Here is a 16811-nt window from a genome sequence, read left to right on the forward strand (position 1 = left end):
GCTTGTCCGCGTTCTCCGCAGATCCTTTCCTTTCCTGTGCTTCCCGCACTGCGTCTATTTGCTGCCGAACGGCGAACAGCCTCGCGCGAAGGAACTGCGAAACAAAGAACCGCGGACAGTGGGGTGGGTTGGGTTGGGGTGGGTAGGGGGGGGGGGGGGGAATGAAATAGTGTCGGCGGGGCTTCCGCGCAGTCAAAGTCGAGAGGCGGAATTAGGGCCTCGCAGTGCGGCGGCAGGGGCATAAAGAGGCATACGCCGAGAGGGAATGGAAAGCGAAATACGATCGCCCGCCGGCGTACTCTACTCTTCGGAAAAGGGGTGGCGAGAGGGCGCGGTGAGGGATGCGGCGGGGTTCCTCACTATTACTTTCACGCCTCTTCCGTGTCGCCGCCGTTCTTTACGGTCTGGCGTGTGAGATGTGGCGCGGGGAATACCCCGCCTGTGTGGCTCGTAAAACAAAAAAACAGGCGCGCGGCGCGCAGGATGCGGCGAGTGTCGACGCCGCTGTGCCGCCTGCGGTGGTGGGTCGACTCCGCGGCGTAATCTCTGGCCCCGGCGGAGGATCAGCCTCTGCGCCGATCTTACGGCGGGAAGCTCGAGGTATGTCTCGCCACCGCACTGTGTCCCCAGTAGCGACGACACGCGAGGCTCTTCTTCGAACTTTTTCGATGGCCTCTGTCAATCCTGTCTGGTAAAGATCCTAACAATACTTCAGAAGAGGATGAACAGGCGTACTGTAGGCAGTCTTGTAGATTTGTTACTTCGTCTACGAGTTGTGCCAGTAAAAACGCACTCTTTACTTCGCCTTATCCACGCAGTTTTCTGTGCGATGGTTCTGAGACGGGCGTTATGATTATCCAAGGAAAACTCCCAGTTGGGAAACGGGGCCAAAATTAGTTGGTTACTGTCGAGTTGCAATTTACAATTTCTTTATTGATTACTTCAACCATTACAAGTCATTTCTTTATCACTTGACCAGGAACAGATCCAAAAAACTAGTAGGCATGAGTGCCTTTTCAAAACAATCTACTTTACAGTTAACGGCCAAGCCATTTTACTTAAAACCGACTTTGATAAAGCATTTGATAACAAATCAAAGCCGGTTCTAGAACCGCGAGACCGCTACGGTCGCAGGTTCGAATCCTGCCGTGGGCATGGGTGTATGTGATGTCCTTAGGTTAGTTAGGTTTAACTAGTTCTATGTTCTAGGGGACTACTGACCTGAGAAGTTGAGTCCCGTAGTGCTCAGAGCCATTTGAACAAATCAAAATTTTCCAAGTAATGAAATTAAAAACTTCACCGTTAATAGCCAAGCCATTTTACTTAAAACAGACTTTGATAAAGCATTTAATAACAAAATTAAAACTTTCCAAGTAATGAAACAAAAAACTACCAATTTGCATACTATTTCGCTACCGAACATGAACGGAGCCAACTTCTTTTAAACTTTGGCACAACAAGATATTAAATTACAAGGGCTCGCTAACAGTTCAAAGGATGCCAAGTAGATTAAAACAATCAAAGTAAAGATACAGTCATTCCCCTTTTACAATAACTAACAATGTTAAAGCCACGTAATTTTAAAAACCCACCAATGAAAGGCAAACTTAACCTTTTTGAACAGTGGCCAAAAAACAGAGTAAAATACAACCATTTAACATTTTACAATAAATAACAACTTTAATACCATGTCCTGCCACCAAAATGTCCTGGGATAGAAATAATTAACCGACCGGGTGCAAGGGCGGCCACAATTGTCTCCCGAAGGATGCTCAGGCTAGAAGCGGACTAACAGACCCACAACGCCTCACATTCAGCAATCACATCGACCTCACGCGAGGCCAGGGGATGAGGAGGAATCAAATCAGCAACTATAATCCCTGCCCAAAAATACACTTCCTCCAAGGCAGTACTGATAAGAAGCGGAAAAGATCACTGTCTATAAATACACCGGCGACAGGGACAGGAAACCCGAACGCAGGAGGCCACAAGGCAGGAAAGACGCTGGTTGCACAAACCAAAATTCTTCAGTTAACATCTAAACCATTAACCAACTTAACTTGCAGTTTATCAGACAAACAGCAGGTGAACTCCGATGCAAAGGTTCCTCACACCCGACCGTGTACACGTCCCCTGCGTACCCAACTGGGCACAGTCACGCAGCCACGCGCTCTGTCATCGGAGCCCTCGTCTTCTCTGCACTCACGGCGGCGAAATACCACTCCTCAGGTTAGGCGAGTTACTAGTCCATCATTCCCGCCTCCAGACGGAAAATTTAAAGACATGCGTTGCCGCTCCCACCTGGTAGTGACTCGGAACAACAGCCGTGCCCCCCGGGTGCTGACAGCAAGAGCTTACAGCCTTGTCCCGTCAACTCGTCCCACACGTCTCGCACCGCCAGGATAGACTACGCGGCTTCTCGGAACAACAGCCAACTCTCCACCGCCACGCCTCACCACGCCGCGGTCACATCGTACGACATTCTTTAACTCCAGATTTTAAAAAAATCCAACCGACCGACTCATCACCGCTAGGCAACCAACCGGCCATCCCCCCAAAGACATTATTCCCTTACACAAGGCTAACAGGAAGCAACGACTCGAAGATCGATAAGACCAGACCCATCGCCAGAGGGGAATGTCAACAGAATCGTACGCAGCATAACGATAAATATGAAAGAATCAATTAACGATTGAATGGAAGGAGTCAGAACAATCTTTACAGCGCGATATATGTTGAGAGCCGACACACGGCTCAGGTTCCAATATAAGTTTGTTCGTGACTGTAACAGCTATGTATTTATACACACTGAAGTGCCAAAGAAATTGATATAAGCGTGCGTTCCAAATACAGAGATATGTAAACAGGCAGAATACGGCGGTGCGGTCAGCAACGCCAATATAAGACAACAAGTGTGTGGCGCAGTCGTTAGATCGGTTACAGCTGCTACAATGGCAGGTTATGAAGATTTAGGTGAATTTCAACGTGTTGCTATAGTCGGCACAAGAGTTATGGGACACGGCATCTCCGAGGTAGCAATGAACTGAGGATTCTCCCATACGACCATTACGAGTATACCATCAATATCAACAATCTGGTATTACATCAAATCTCCGGCGCTGCGGCCGGATAAAGATCGTCCAAGAACGAGAGCAACGACGACTGAAGAGAATAATAGTTCAACGTGAGAGAAGTGCAACCCTTCCGCTGATTGCCGCAGATTTCAATGCTGGACCATTACAACTGTCAGCGTCTCAACTATTCAACGAAACATTATCGATATGGGCTTTCGGAGCGAGAGGTCCACCCGTGTACCCTTGATGAGTGCACGACACAAAGCTTTACGCCTCGACTGACCACACATTGACATTGAATTGTTGATGACTGGAAACATGTTGCCTGGTCGGACGAGTCTCGTTTCAAATAGTATCGAGCGTATGAATGTGTACGGGTATGGAGACAACCTCATGAATCCACGGACCCTGCATGTCAGCAGGTGACTGTTCAAGCTGGTGGAGGCTCTGTAATGGTGTGGGGCGTGTGCAATTGGAGTTATATGGCACCTATGATACGTCTGGATACAACTCTGATTGGTGGCTTTTACATAAGCATCCTGTCTGACCACCTGCATGCATACATGTCCATTGTGCATGCCGACGGATTTTGGCAATTGCAGCTGGACAATGCGGCATCCCACACGTTCAGAATTGCTACAGAGTGGCTTCAGGAACAATCTTCTGAGTTTAAACACTTCCTCTGGCCACCAAATTCTCCAGACATATACATTACTGTGCATTCTGGGATACCTTGCAACTTGCTATTCAGAACAGATCTCCGCTCCATAGTTCTCTTACGGATTTGTGGACAGCCCTGCAGGATTCATGGTGTCAATTTCCTCCAGCACTACGCCAGACATTAGTCGAGTGCATGCCACGTCATGATGCGACACTTCTGGGTGCTCGCGAGGGCTCTACACGATATTAGGCAGGTGTACCAGTTTCTTCGGCTCTTCAATGTACACTACTGGCCATTAAAACTGATACACCACGAAGATAACGTGTTACAGACGCGAAATTTAACCGACAGGAAGAAGATGCTGTGATACGCAAATGATAAGCTTTTCAGAGCATTCACACAACGTTGACGCCGGTGGCGACACCTACAACGTGCTGACATGAGGAAAGTTTCCAACCGATTTCTCATACACAAACAGCAGTTGACCGACGTTGCCTGGTGAAACGTTGTTGTGATGCCTCGTGTAAGAAGAACTGCGTACCATCACGTTTCCGACTTTCATATAGGTCAGTTTGTAGCCTATCGCGATTGCGGTTTATCGTATCGCGACATTGCTGCTCGCGTTGTTCGAGATCCAATGACTGTTAGCAGAATATGGAATCGGTGGGTTCAGGACGCTAATACGAAAAGCCGTGCTGGACCCCAGCGGTCTCGATGTCGAGATGAAAGGCATCTTACCCGCATGGCTGTAAGGGATCGTGCAGTCACGTCTCGATCCCTGAGTCAACAGATGAGGACGTTTGCAAGACAACAACAATCTGCACGAACAGTTGGACGACGTTTGCAGCAGCATGGATTATCAGCTCGGAGACCATGGCTGCGGTTACCCTTCACGCTGCATCACAGACAGGAGCACATGCGACGGTGTACTCAACGACGAACCTGGGTACACGAATGGCAAAACGTCATTTTTTCGGATGAATCCGGGTTTTGTTTACAGCGTCATGATGGTCGCATCCGTGTTTGGCGACATCGCGGTAAACGCACATTGGAAGCGACTATTCGTCATCGCCATACTGGCGTATCACCCGTCATGATTATATGGTGGCGCCTTTGGTTACACGTCTCGGTCACCTCTTGTTCGCATTGACGGCACTTTGAACAGTAGACGTTATATTTCAGATGTGTTACGACCTATGGCTCTGCCCTTAATTGGATCCCTGCGAAACCCTGTATTTCAGCAGGATAATGCACGACCGCATGTCGCAGGTCCTGTACGGGCCTTTCTGGATACAGAAAATATTCGACTCCTGCCCTGGCCAGCACATTCTCCAGCTCTCTCACTAATTGAAAACACATGTTCAATCGTGGTTGAGCAACTGGCTCGTCACAATATGCCAGTCACTATTATTGTTAAAGTGGGGTATTGTGTTGAAGCTCTGTTTGACTCAATGCCCAGGCGTATCAAGGTCGTTATTATGGTCAGAGGTGGTTGTTATGGGTACTGATTTCTCAGATTCTTTGCACCCAAATTGCATGAAAATGTAATCACATGTCAGTTCTAGTATAATATATTTGTCCAATGAATACCCATTTATCATATGCATTTCTTCTTGGTGTAGCAATTTTAATGGCCAGTAGTGGATATACCTCTCTCTGGCCTTACGGACTGTCTCCTGTTTACGTAATCCCTGTAAATATCGTTTTCTATGATGGTGAGCAGCTACGAAACTATCTCCTCTTCCATTCGAGTGAAATTACGATACGAATCTCGATCTTTATACTCGTATGTATGTGATGAAGTACGTTATTTTAGCGTTCAATGCAAAATAGAGATTATGAATATTATGCATGGCCTAACTGACATGAGACACTATACGTTAACCATGTCCAATTTAAAACCGCAAATGGGAAGAAAATTGAATTGTCTTAACGAGTAACTTCTATTAGTATGTATCTCAGATTGCTGAAAAGCATTATGCTACGTCCCTGTATCAGTATGTCGCTGTTTAAGCCATCGAAGAGTCCTGAATCTTCTTCGCTATTTTCTCCACCCTTCTTCGACAATTGCTAAAGGAGTTAACACTGCTGTTTTACCTGTGTCCATTTTCATAAAGAGACTGTGTGGTTGGAGAGCCAAATAAAGCTGACAACTGCCGCCGGAGAGGGGGAAATCACGTTAAGCAGCTCGTCCCGTGTGCAGGTAGCGCACTTCTCTCGTGGGGTCGGACGTCCACGTCAACACTAGCTTCCTCGTCCCGTGTGAGGACAGCTATCTCTCTCCATGTCTACCCACGCATTCTCCACTTGGAACTGACATCCTGCTCACATAACAAACTACTCCTTCCTTTCTGTTTCCCCACCATCTGCCCCAATACCTACCTTTATCTCCGTAGATGTTATCCAAAAGACCCGAAAAACCATTTCTCCCCTGTGCAGCTCTTTTTAACGTTTTAGTGAAAGTACAGTGCTTCTTTTTAAAGAAATTCGCCGTCTTAGCAACGTGTTGTAAATATATATTTTTGGCTTTATTTTTAAAAACAATGTCAAGGGGTTAATATAAGATGCTATCATAAAATCCATCTTTTATAGATTTTAAAAACTTTGCAATTTTTTTCACCTTGTAGCCCTTTCATGGTTTAAGCTCGTTTTCTACTTTTTGTTCGCAGAGGGACTTTATCAGTATGGTAAATATAGAAAAAGTCTAACAAATATGTACCAAAACGCTGACGTCAAGGAAAAACTTGAAATATAATAGAGAGGGTTTCAAAAATAAAATAGAAGAACGTTGTATGATATGTCAATGATTTCTTCTAAGTGGTTTGCTGATACGTATAATGATGCACAAACTAGCAGACTCACTAGAGAGTCCAGTAAGAGTTTAAAAACACTGTTAGCTGCGCGGAGTAGCCGCGCGGTCTGGTACGCATTGTCACGGTTCGCGCGGCTCCCCTTGTCGGAGGTTCGAATTCTCCCTCTGGCGTGTGTGTGTGTGTGTGTGTGTGTGTGTGTGTGTGTGTGTGTGTGTGTGTGTGTGTGTGTTTGTCCTTAGGGTAAGTTAGATTAAGTAGTGTGTAAGCCTAGGGACCGATGACCTCAGCAGTTTGGTTCCATAGGAACTTACCATAAATTTCTAAAAGAAAAAAAATAGTGTTCAACACAGTTACTCACTCCAGAAATTCTTCAAGTGGAGAAGGTTATGATGTGATCTGATTTGATTTTCGTCGCAGAATGCACTGTGACTGCTATAAAAACACTCCGCGCATTTGATGACTCACAGTCTACTATACAGGGTGGTCCATTGATTGTGAGCGGGCCAAATATCTCACGAAATAAGCATCAAACGAAAAAACTACAAAGAACGAAACTCGTCCAGCTTGAAGGGGGAAAACAGGTGGCGCTAAGGTTGGCCCGCTAGATGGCGCTGCCATAGGTCAAACGGGTATCAACAGCGTTTTTTAAAATAGGAACCCCCAAAAAACATATTCGTGTAGTACATAAAGAAATCTGAATGTTTTAGTTGGACCACTTTTTTCGCTTTGTAATAGATGGCGCTGTGATAGTCACAAAAGTATAAGTACGTGGTATCACGTAACATTCCGCCAGTCCGGACGGTATTTGCTTAGTGATACATTACCCGTGTTAAAATGATCATTTACCAATTGCGGAAAAGGTCGATATCGTGTTGATGTATGGCTATTGTGATCAAAGTGCCCAACGGGCGTGTGCTATGTATGCTGCTCGGTATCCTGGACGACATCATCCAAGTGTCCGGACCGTTCGCCGGATAGTTACGTTATTTAAGGAAACAGGAAGTGTTCAGCCACATGTGAAACCTCAGCCACGACCTGCAACAAATGATGATGCCCAAGTAGGTGTTTTACCTGCTGTCGCGGCTAATCCGCACATAAGTAGCAGAAAAATTGCGCGAGAATCGGCAATCCAAAAACGTCGGTGTTGATAATGCTGCATCAACATAGACTGCACCCGTACCATATTTATATGCACCAGGATTTGCATGGCGACGACTCTGAACGTCGTGTACAGTTTTACGACTGGGCACAAGAGAAATTACGTGACGATGACAGATTTTTTGCACGCATTCTATTTAGCGACGAAGCGTCATTCATCATAAGCGGTAACGCAAACCGGCATAATATGCACTATTGGACAACGGAAAATCCACGATGGCTGCGACAAGTGGAACATGAGCGACCTGGCAGGTTAACGTATGGTGCGGCATTAGGGTAGGAAGCATAATTGGAACCCATTTTATCGATGACAGTCTAAATGGTGCAATGTATGCTGATTTCCTACGTAATGTTCTACCGCTGTTACTACCAGATGTTTCACTGCATGAGAGTATGGCGATGTACTTCCATCACGATGGGTGTCCGGCACGTAGCTCGCGTGCGGTCGAAGCGGCATTGAATAGCATATTTCATGACAAGTGCATTGGTCGTTGAAGCACCATGGCCCGCACGTTCACCGGGTCTGACGTCCCCGGATTTTTTTCTGTGCGGAAAGTTGAAGGATATTTGCTATCGTGATTCACCGGCAACGCCTGACAACATGCATCAGCGCATTGTCAGTGCATGTGCGAACATTACGGAAGGCGAATTGCCAAATGCATTGAGGTTGACGGACATCATTTTGAGCATTTGTTGCATTAATGTGGTATTTACAGGCAATCACGCTGTAACAGCATACGTTCTCCGACATGATAAGGTCACAAAGGTACATGAATCACATTGGAAATAAAATGTTCAAACGTACCTATGTTCTGTATTTTAATTTAAAAAGCTACCTATTACCAGTTGTTTGTCTAAAATTGTGAGCCATATGTTTGTGACTGTTACAGCGCCATTTATCACAAAGCGAAAAAAGTGGTCCATCTGAAACATTCATATTTCTTTACGTACTACACGAATATGTAATAAAAAATGGGGATTCCTATTTTTAAAAAACGCAGTTGATATCCGTTTGACCTATGGCAGTGCCATCTAGCGGGTCAACCACATCGCCATCTGGTTTCCCCCTTCAAGCTAGACGAGTTTCGTTCTTTGTATTTTTTTCGTTGGATGCTTATTTCGTGAGATATTTGGCCCGGTCACGATCACTGGACCACCCTGTATATACAGTCCGTGTTCCGCAATGTTTTTCTCTAAGTTCCGAACGCATCGTGCTAAATGATAGCCTAAACAGATACGGAATACAAGCGGCCCTGCGCTCAAAAGTTCATATTACTTTGGTATGACTTACATGTTCCATCAACCACGAAATCGTTAATCGTATTTCTTTTACCTCTGGATGGAGAGCGGAATGTTGTACAACTGACAGCCCCCTCCCCCTCCCGCCTCCTCCCCGATATGGGGCGATAGGCATGAAGTAACGATAAAGGAAAAAAAAGAAAGGTGTGTTCTGAGCAAGTGGCGGTTGTGTTGCAGGACGTGTTCCGGCTGCTGACGCCGGGCGGAGGCGGCTACGGCGCCCCCGATGGCGCCGCCCCTGGCGCAGCCGCCGCCCCCAGGAGCTGCCGGCAGCCCGCCCTCGAGAGGGGCAGCGTCTTCGAATACCGGCGCGCCCAAGAGTCCGTCTGAAGCCGCCGCTTCCACCTCTGCTGGGCGCCACTTCTTATTGTACATAATATAGTGTAACCCAAAATAAAGTACGCAAGTGCTGCTCAAACTTGGTTCTCTTTCTGTGTACCACTCCTGTTTCTACCTGGGCCAGCTAGTGCAGCAACTGCCTGCTGTGCTCCTAGCTTCTCTTCGGGTTTTGCCGGGCAGTGGGTCCACAGGGTACTGAGGAGCGTCGGGGGAAGCTCGTCTCGAATCGGACGCGCAAGCTTGTCCGAGATTACGATATTTGTGAAGGTTTAATGGAACACTCTTCACCCCACGCAATGCTTTGGTATTATAAATGATACACCTTCTAACAATACCACCACTCGCAAAGTAGGTTAGAAATCGGATTAATAATGTTGCTCACGCAGCATATGTTCGCTTTATCGGGCAACAACAAAGTCATTGACTGTAGATGGTATTTTCAGAATGGACAGTAAAAAAGTCATTAATTTTGGCACTTATCTTGAATGGATTCCCACGTAGATTTCGTCGAAGTTGTTATGGCTCATCTTGTTGATTCTAGAGTGATTCCACTTTGCTAGATGTCCAGATGTGCAGAACGTCTATGAGTGTAGAATTTTGAAACACGTATTATGTTCGAGTATAATGACTTTTCTGGAGACAAGAAATCTACTTTGTAGGAATCAGCAAGGATTTCGAAAAAGACGATCGTGTGAAACCCAGCTCGCGCTATTCGTCTACGAGACTCTGAGGGCCATAGACGCGGGTTCCCAGATAGATGCCGTGTTTCTTGACTTTCGCAAGGCGTTAGATACAGTTCCCCACAGTCGTTTTATGAACAAAGTGACAGCATATGGACTATCAGACCAATTGTGTGATTGGATTGAAGAGTTCCTAGATAACAGAACGCAGGATGTCATTCTAAATGGAGAGAAGTCTTCCGAAGTAAGAGTGATTTCAGGTGTGCCACAGGGGAGTGTCGTAGGAAAAAAGGCTCAATGAACTTCCGGTGGGGGAGAGGGAGCCCGGGAAAAGGACAGAGGGAGGGAGGGGGAGGTGAGGATCATAATTCATAGGAGATAACATTTGCCCACGTATTGCTGTTGTAACCTTAAATGCTCTACAAAGTATCGATTTGTTGCCTGGGCTTGTTTGATCACCAGATCTGTCTCCAGTCGAGTACATATGGGATACCATTGGATGAAAACTCCAGCGTCATCAATAACCATCATTGACTTGCCATGTATTGACCGACCAAGTGTAACAGGCATGGAACTCCATCGCACAAGCTGACATCCAGCACATGTACAACACAACGCATGCACATCTGCATACTTGCATGCAACATTTTGGTGGTTATTAATCTACCAGAATTTCACATTTATAATGGCTTATATTGTACTTATGTTAACATATCATCTTGCAAATCACTTAAATATGTTATATTAAAAACGAAGATTCCAAGACTTACCAAGTGGGAAAGCGCCAGTAGACAGGCACAATAAATAAAACACACAAACACACACACAAAATTTCTAGCTTTCGCAACCGACGGTTGCTTCTTCAGGAAAGAGGGAAGGAGAGGGAAAGACGAAAGGATGTGGGTTTTAAGGGAGAGGGTAAGGAGTCATTCCAACCCCGGGAGTGGATAGACTTACCTTAGGGGGGAAAAAAAGCACGTGTACACACACACACACACACACACACACACACACACACACACACACACACACACACACACACACACACACATCCATCCGCATATACACAGACACAAGCAGACATATGTAAAGGCAAAGAGTTTGCGCAGAGATACCAGTCGAGGCGGAAGTACAGAGGCAAAGAAGTTGTTGAAAGACAGGTGACGTATGAGCGGCGGCAACTTGAAATTAGCGGAGGTTGAGGCCTGGTGGATATCGAGAAGAGAGGATATACTGAAGGGCAAGTTTCCATCTCCGGAGTTGGGATAGGTCGGTGTTGGTGGGAAGAATCCAGATAACCCGGACGGTGTAACACTGTGCCAAGATGTGCTGGCCGTGCACCAAGGCATGTTTAGCCACAGGGTGACCCTCATTACCAACAAACACTGTCTGCCTGTGTCCATTCATGCGAATGGACAGTTTGTTGCTGGTCATTCCCACATATAAAGCGTCACAGTGTTCAATACACAGTATCAATACCAGGAATAAGAGCAATCTACATAAAGACCTAAAAATCACTTTCATTGGTCCAAAAAGGGCTCAAATTTTCAGGAACACACATTTTCAATAAATTGCCAGCAACCATTAAAAACTTGGTTTCAGATAAAGCATGGTTTACACAGAGTGACTTCCGCAAGGCGGTCGATACAGTTCCCCACAGTCGTTTAATGAACAAAGTAAGAACAAATGGACTATCAGACCAATTGTGTGATTGGATTGAAGAGTACCTAGATAACAGAACGCAGCATGTCATTCTCAATGGAGAGAAATCTTCCGAAGAAAGAGTGATTTCAGGTGTGCTGCAGGGGAGTGTCGTAGGACCGTTGCTATTGACAATATACATAAATGACCTTGTGGAGGACATCAGAAGTTCACTGAGGCTTTTTGCAGATGATGCTGCGGTGTATTGAGAGATTGTAACAATGGAAAATTGTACTGAAATGCGGGAGGATCTGCAGCGAATTGACGCATGGTGCAGGGAATGGCAGTGGAATCACAATGTAGACAAGTGTAATGTGCTGCGAATATATAGAAAGATAGATCCCTTATCATTTAGCTACAAAATAGCAGGTCAGCAACTGGAAGCAGTTAATTCCATAAATTATCTGGGAGTACGCATTAGGAGTGATTTAAAATGGAAAAATCATATAAAGTTGATCGTCGGTAAAGCAGATGCCAGACTGAGATTCATTGGAAGACTCATAAGGAAATGCAATCCGAAAACAAAGGAAGTAGGTTACAGTACGCTTGTTCGCCCACTGCTTGAATACTGCTCGGCAGTGTGGGATCCGTAGCAGATAGGGTTGATAGAAGAATAGAGAAGACCCAACGGAGAGCAGCGCGCTTCATTATGGGATCATTTAGTAATAGCGAAAGCGTTACGGAGATGATAGATAAACTCCAGAGGAAGACTGTGCAGGAGAGACGCTCAGTGTCTCGGTACGGGCTTTTGTTGAAGTTTCGAGAACATACCTTCACCGAGGAGTCAAGCAGTATATTGCTCCCTCCTAAGTACATCTCGCGAAGAGACCATGAGGATAAAGTCAGAGAGATTAGAGCCCACACAGAGGCATACCGACAATCCTTCTTTCCACGAACAATATGAGACTGGATAGAAGGGAGAACAGATAAGGTACTCGAGGTAACCTCCGCCACACACCATCAGGTGGCTTGCGGAATATGGATGTAGATGTAGATCTGTATTTTAGCAATGTTTCAAGACATAACAAATGCGTTTTTCAGGAAATTCTTGATGATCAAACAATCCTAGATCAGAACAATGGTATGGTAGAAATAATATTTGACTTGGTCTTCACCATCCACATTTTTATTAAACTTATTGTAAATTCACTTATACTTCTTAATTGTCACATCATCAGGAAAACAGTTTTGTATCAATCTTCATATATTTAATTTACACTTTAACCAAGCACAAGACTTGACAGTTCTTTTACAAAGCGAAATAACAACTTAACTTCTGCAAAGTGAAACAAAGACTGCTCCGTGCGCATTCGCGCCAAAACGGTTACAAGTAAGTTACAGGTTATGACACTTTCGGAGAAATGCATACACACAAGAACCATATCACTCTAATATATCGATACCTCGGAGTACCTATACATTAATATAACCGAATGTGAATATTGTTACAAAAATATGTCTGTTACTTCACAGATTATGACAGTCTCACAGAAATTACTGGTGTCGAGAACTCGGGTTGGAGTGCCGTAATGGTCACGTAAATAGAGCACCATTACAACCTCCACTTTATTTGTGTGTGTGTGTGTGTGTGTGTGTGTGTGTGTGTGTGTGTGTGTGTGTGTGTGTGTGTGTGGAGGCTAATGTCAGGAACTACTGTAGCGTAGCGATTTTGATACGGTGTTCACCAATACATAGAATCATTCACAACGAAGGCATGTGTGTGTTACCGCTACGCCAGACACGTCGTCTGGCTATATATACGAGGGTTATTAGGAAAGTAAGGAACGATCGGACGCGAAATGGAAACCACAGTGAAAATCGGATGAAGTTTTGCACAGGTGTGTTGGGCAGTGTCTCTAGTATGTCCGTTGATCGCGTTACGTCGTTCTTTTTAGTTCTGAGCACACAGGCAGCACATAAAGATGCCTAGAAAAATAGCGTCTCCCGCCAAGTACTAGGGCCTGGTGAGAATTTCGCCTGAAGCTATGCAGCCAACATTACATAGTTGGCGTGCGGTTTCTTCTTCAGGACAATTCTCGGCCGCATTCTGCAGGGGTAATGAAGATGCTACTGCATCGTTTTCAATTGGAAATGTTTGATTACCCACAATACAGTCCATAATTGTCTCCCTCTGAGTTTCATATCTGCTCACATGAACCGCTGGTTATGAAGACAACATTTTGGCACAGATAACGAGCTGCAGGCCTGCGAGAGAATTGGCGGAAAACACTGGCGGTTGCTTTCTATAACGAGGGTATTGGAAAGTTGGTACAACGCTACGACAAACGTCTAAGTTGGATCGGCGACTATGGAGGTAAGTAGCTGGAAGTTATAGGTAACTGTTGCAAATAAGACTTTTGATTTTCACTGTGGTTTCCATTTCGCGACCAATCGTTCGTTACTTTCCAAATACCCCTCGTACTAGGGGAAGGTCTCAGACACGGCCAACAGATTCGGCTCGTATTCGGCAAGTCGGTTGCGTCCAACATAAAATGAGAGTGTCTGAGATATTTTGGCTCAACCCCCCCCCCCCTCCTCCATCCTGTTTTTTTAACTGCTTCTAAAGTTAATGACGCGCAATCGACTCAGAATTAAGGGGATCGATAGCAAATTCAAAACTGAGCATGATTTCGTTGTTGTGCTCTTCATTCCAAAGATTGGTTCGACGCAGCTCCCAATGATACACATCCTTGGAAGCATCTTGATCTCCACGTAACTACTGTAACCTACATCATTCTGAATCTGAATCAGAATCTGCTTACTGCATTCATATCTCTTGATCTCCCTCTACACAATTTTTACCTACCTACCCCTCCCCCCCTTCCCCGCTTTCCTCCAATACTAAATTGGTGATCCCTTGATGTCTCAGAATGTGTCCTGCCAATCTGATCCCTTCTTGTCAAGTTGTGCCACAAATTTCTCTTCTCTTCAGTTCTGTTCAGTACATCCTCATTAGTTGCTTGATCTACTCATTTAATCTTCAGCATTGTTGTATAACACCATATTTCAAAAGCTTCTATTGTCTTCTTTTCTAAACTGTTTATCGTTCATGTTTCACTTCCATACATGGCTACACTCCATACAAATACTTCCAGAAAAGACTTCCTAATCTATACTCTTCTTCAGAAACTCTTTACCTGCCATCGCCAGTCTACATTTTATATCCTCTCTACCTCGAGCATCATCAGTTATTTTTCTTCCCAAATAGCGAAACTCATCTACTACTTTAAGAGTCTCATTTCTTAATCTGATTCCCTCAGTATCACCTGATTTAATTCGACTATATTCCATTATCCTCGTTTTACTTTTGTTGTTGTTCATCCTATGTCCTCCTTTCAAGAAACTGTCCATTCCGTTCAACTGTTCTTCCAAGTCCTTCGCTGTCTCTGACAGAATTACAATGTCATCGGCTAACCTCAAAGGTTTTATTTCTGCTCTCTGGACTTTAATTCCTACTCAAAAGTTTTCTTTTGTTTTCTTTACTGCTTGCTCAGTATATAGATTGCCAACGGCGTTGCCGCAATGGTAACACCGGTTCCCGTCAGATCACCGAAGTTAAGCGTTGTCCGGCTGGGCTAGCACTTTGGTGGGTGACGATCCGGTCTGTCGAGCACCGTTGGCAAGCGAGGTGCACTCAGCCCTTGTGAGGCAAACTGAGGAGCTACTTGACTGAGAAGTAGCGGCTCCGGTCTCGACAGTGACTTACGGCCTGGAGAGCGATGTGCTGACCACATGCCCCTCCATATCTGCATCCAGTGACGCCTGTCGGCTGAGGACGACATGGCGGCCGGTCGATGCCGTTGGGCCTACATGGACTGTTCGGGAGGAGTTCAATATATAGATTTGAATAAATTTGGGGATAGGCTACAACCCTGTCTCACACCCTTCTCAACTACTGTTTCCCTTTAGTGTCTCTCAACTCTTATAACTGCCTTCTGCTTTCTATACAAATTCGCTTCCCGTATTTTACCCCTGCCACCTTTAGAATTCGAAAGAGAGTATTCCAGTCAACATTGTCAAAAGTTAACTCTAAGGCTAAAAAGTTATAAATGTAGGTTTGCCTTTTCTTAACCTATGTTCCATGAGAAGTCGTAGGATCAGTTACTTCGGAACTCAGACTGACTGAGGTGAGTTTCTAGCAGTTTTTCCATTTTTTTCTGTAAACATTTTGTGTTAATATTTTGCAACAGTGACTTATTAAACCGACAGTTCGGTAATATTCACACCTGCAGCACCTGCTTTCTTTAGAATTGCAGTTATTATATTCTTCTTGAAGTCTGAGGGTATTTCGCCTCTCTCATATATCTTGCTCATCAGATAGAGGAGTTTTGTCATGGCTGACCTTCCCAAGGCTGTCAGTAGTTCCAACGGAATGGTTTCCTAGAAATCGAGGAAATGTACTTTTTCTACTGTCGCTTATGTACCCCATAAAGTCAGAACTGTTAAACGAAAGTGTTTTTGGCCTGGCGGCCAAGATGTCTGGCTGGGAAGCAGAGAACCTGTGTTCTGTTATCAGTGGCATTCTGCAGTTTTTTTTTTGCCACGTGTATGTTTTTCCGCATCATAAGTGGTGGGAATGAGAGGAATGAGGCAAGTAAATCACGAGGAATAATAGCAACGTAGGCGAAAAAATTTCACAAACGACTTGGGTTAATAAAGAATTAAAATTTTAAGCCTCATTGTATGGAAACAATTCCGAGCGAGAGTGCTATAAAAACGCGCATTCGACACACGTTACCGCATAAGAGAGAAAAACTAGCCCTTATTGCTGTTGGTAGTGTACATAAAATAGCGGATTTTTACACGGCTCAGTATTTCGTCTGGAAAATTGTTGCATAAAGTTTTCCCGTGCTTTATAAGAAACTAATGATTTATTTGGTCCTCGAGGTAGAGGAGAGATCAATCGATTAATGCACACATTAAAAAAATGTTAAATCACTAGCTCCAAATCTGAGAAATTGACAAATACAGTTTATAAAAATATCTTGAACATTTTAAAACCTTGCGTTGCTGATAATAAGCTTTGTCTGATATTAGATTTCTGGAATTGACAAACTAACACCGTCATTTGTGATAGGATGTATAT

At 44.8% G+C, this 16811-nt stretch overlaps 1 protein-coding gene across 1 annotated transcript in view; it reads left to right on the top strand.

Annotated features, from left to right (window-relative positions):
- The window catches only part of LOC126278089 (5-oxoprolinase), a 154025-nt gene extending 144602 nt beyond the window's left edge, over positions 1-9423 (top strand). The window contains exon 20 of the mRNA XM_049977931.1: positions 9183-9423. Coding sequence (XP_049833888.1) covers positions 9183-9335 — 153 coding nt within the window. The 3' untranslated portion in view covers positions 9336-9423. The remainder of the gene's footprint in view (positions 1-9182) is intronic.
- The last annotated feature ends 7388 nt before the right edge of the window (positions 9424-16811 follow it).

Source organism: Schistocerca gregaria, chromosome 6, assembly GCF_023897955.1.
Source record: "Schistocerca gregaria isolate iqSchGreg1 chromosome 6, iqSchGreg1.2, whole genome shotgun sequence".
Classification (NCBI taxonomy): Eukaryota; Metazoa; Arthropoda; class Insecta; order Orthoptera; family Acrididae; genus Schistocerca; species Schistocerca gregaria.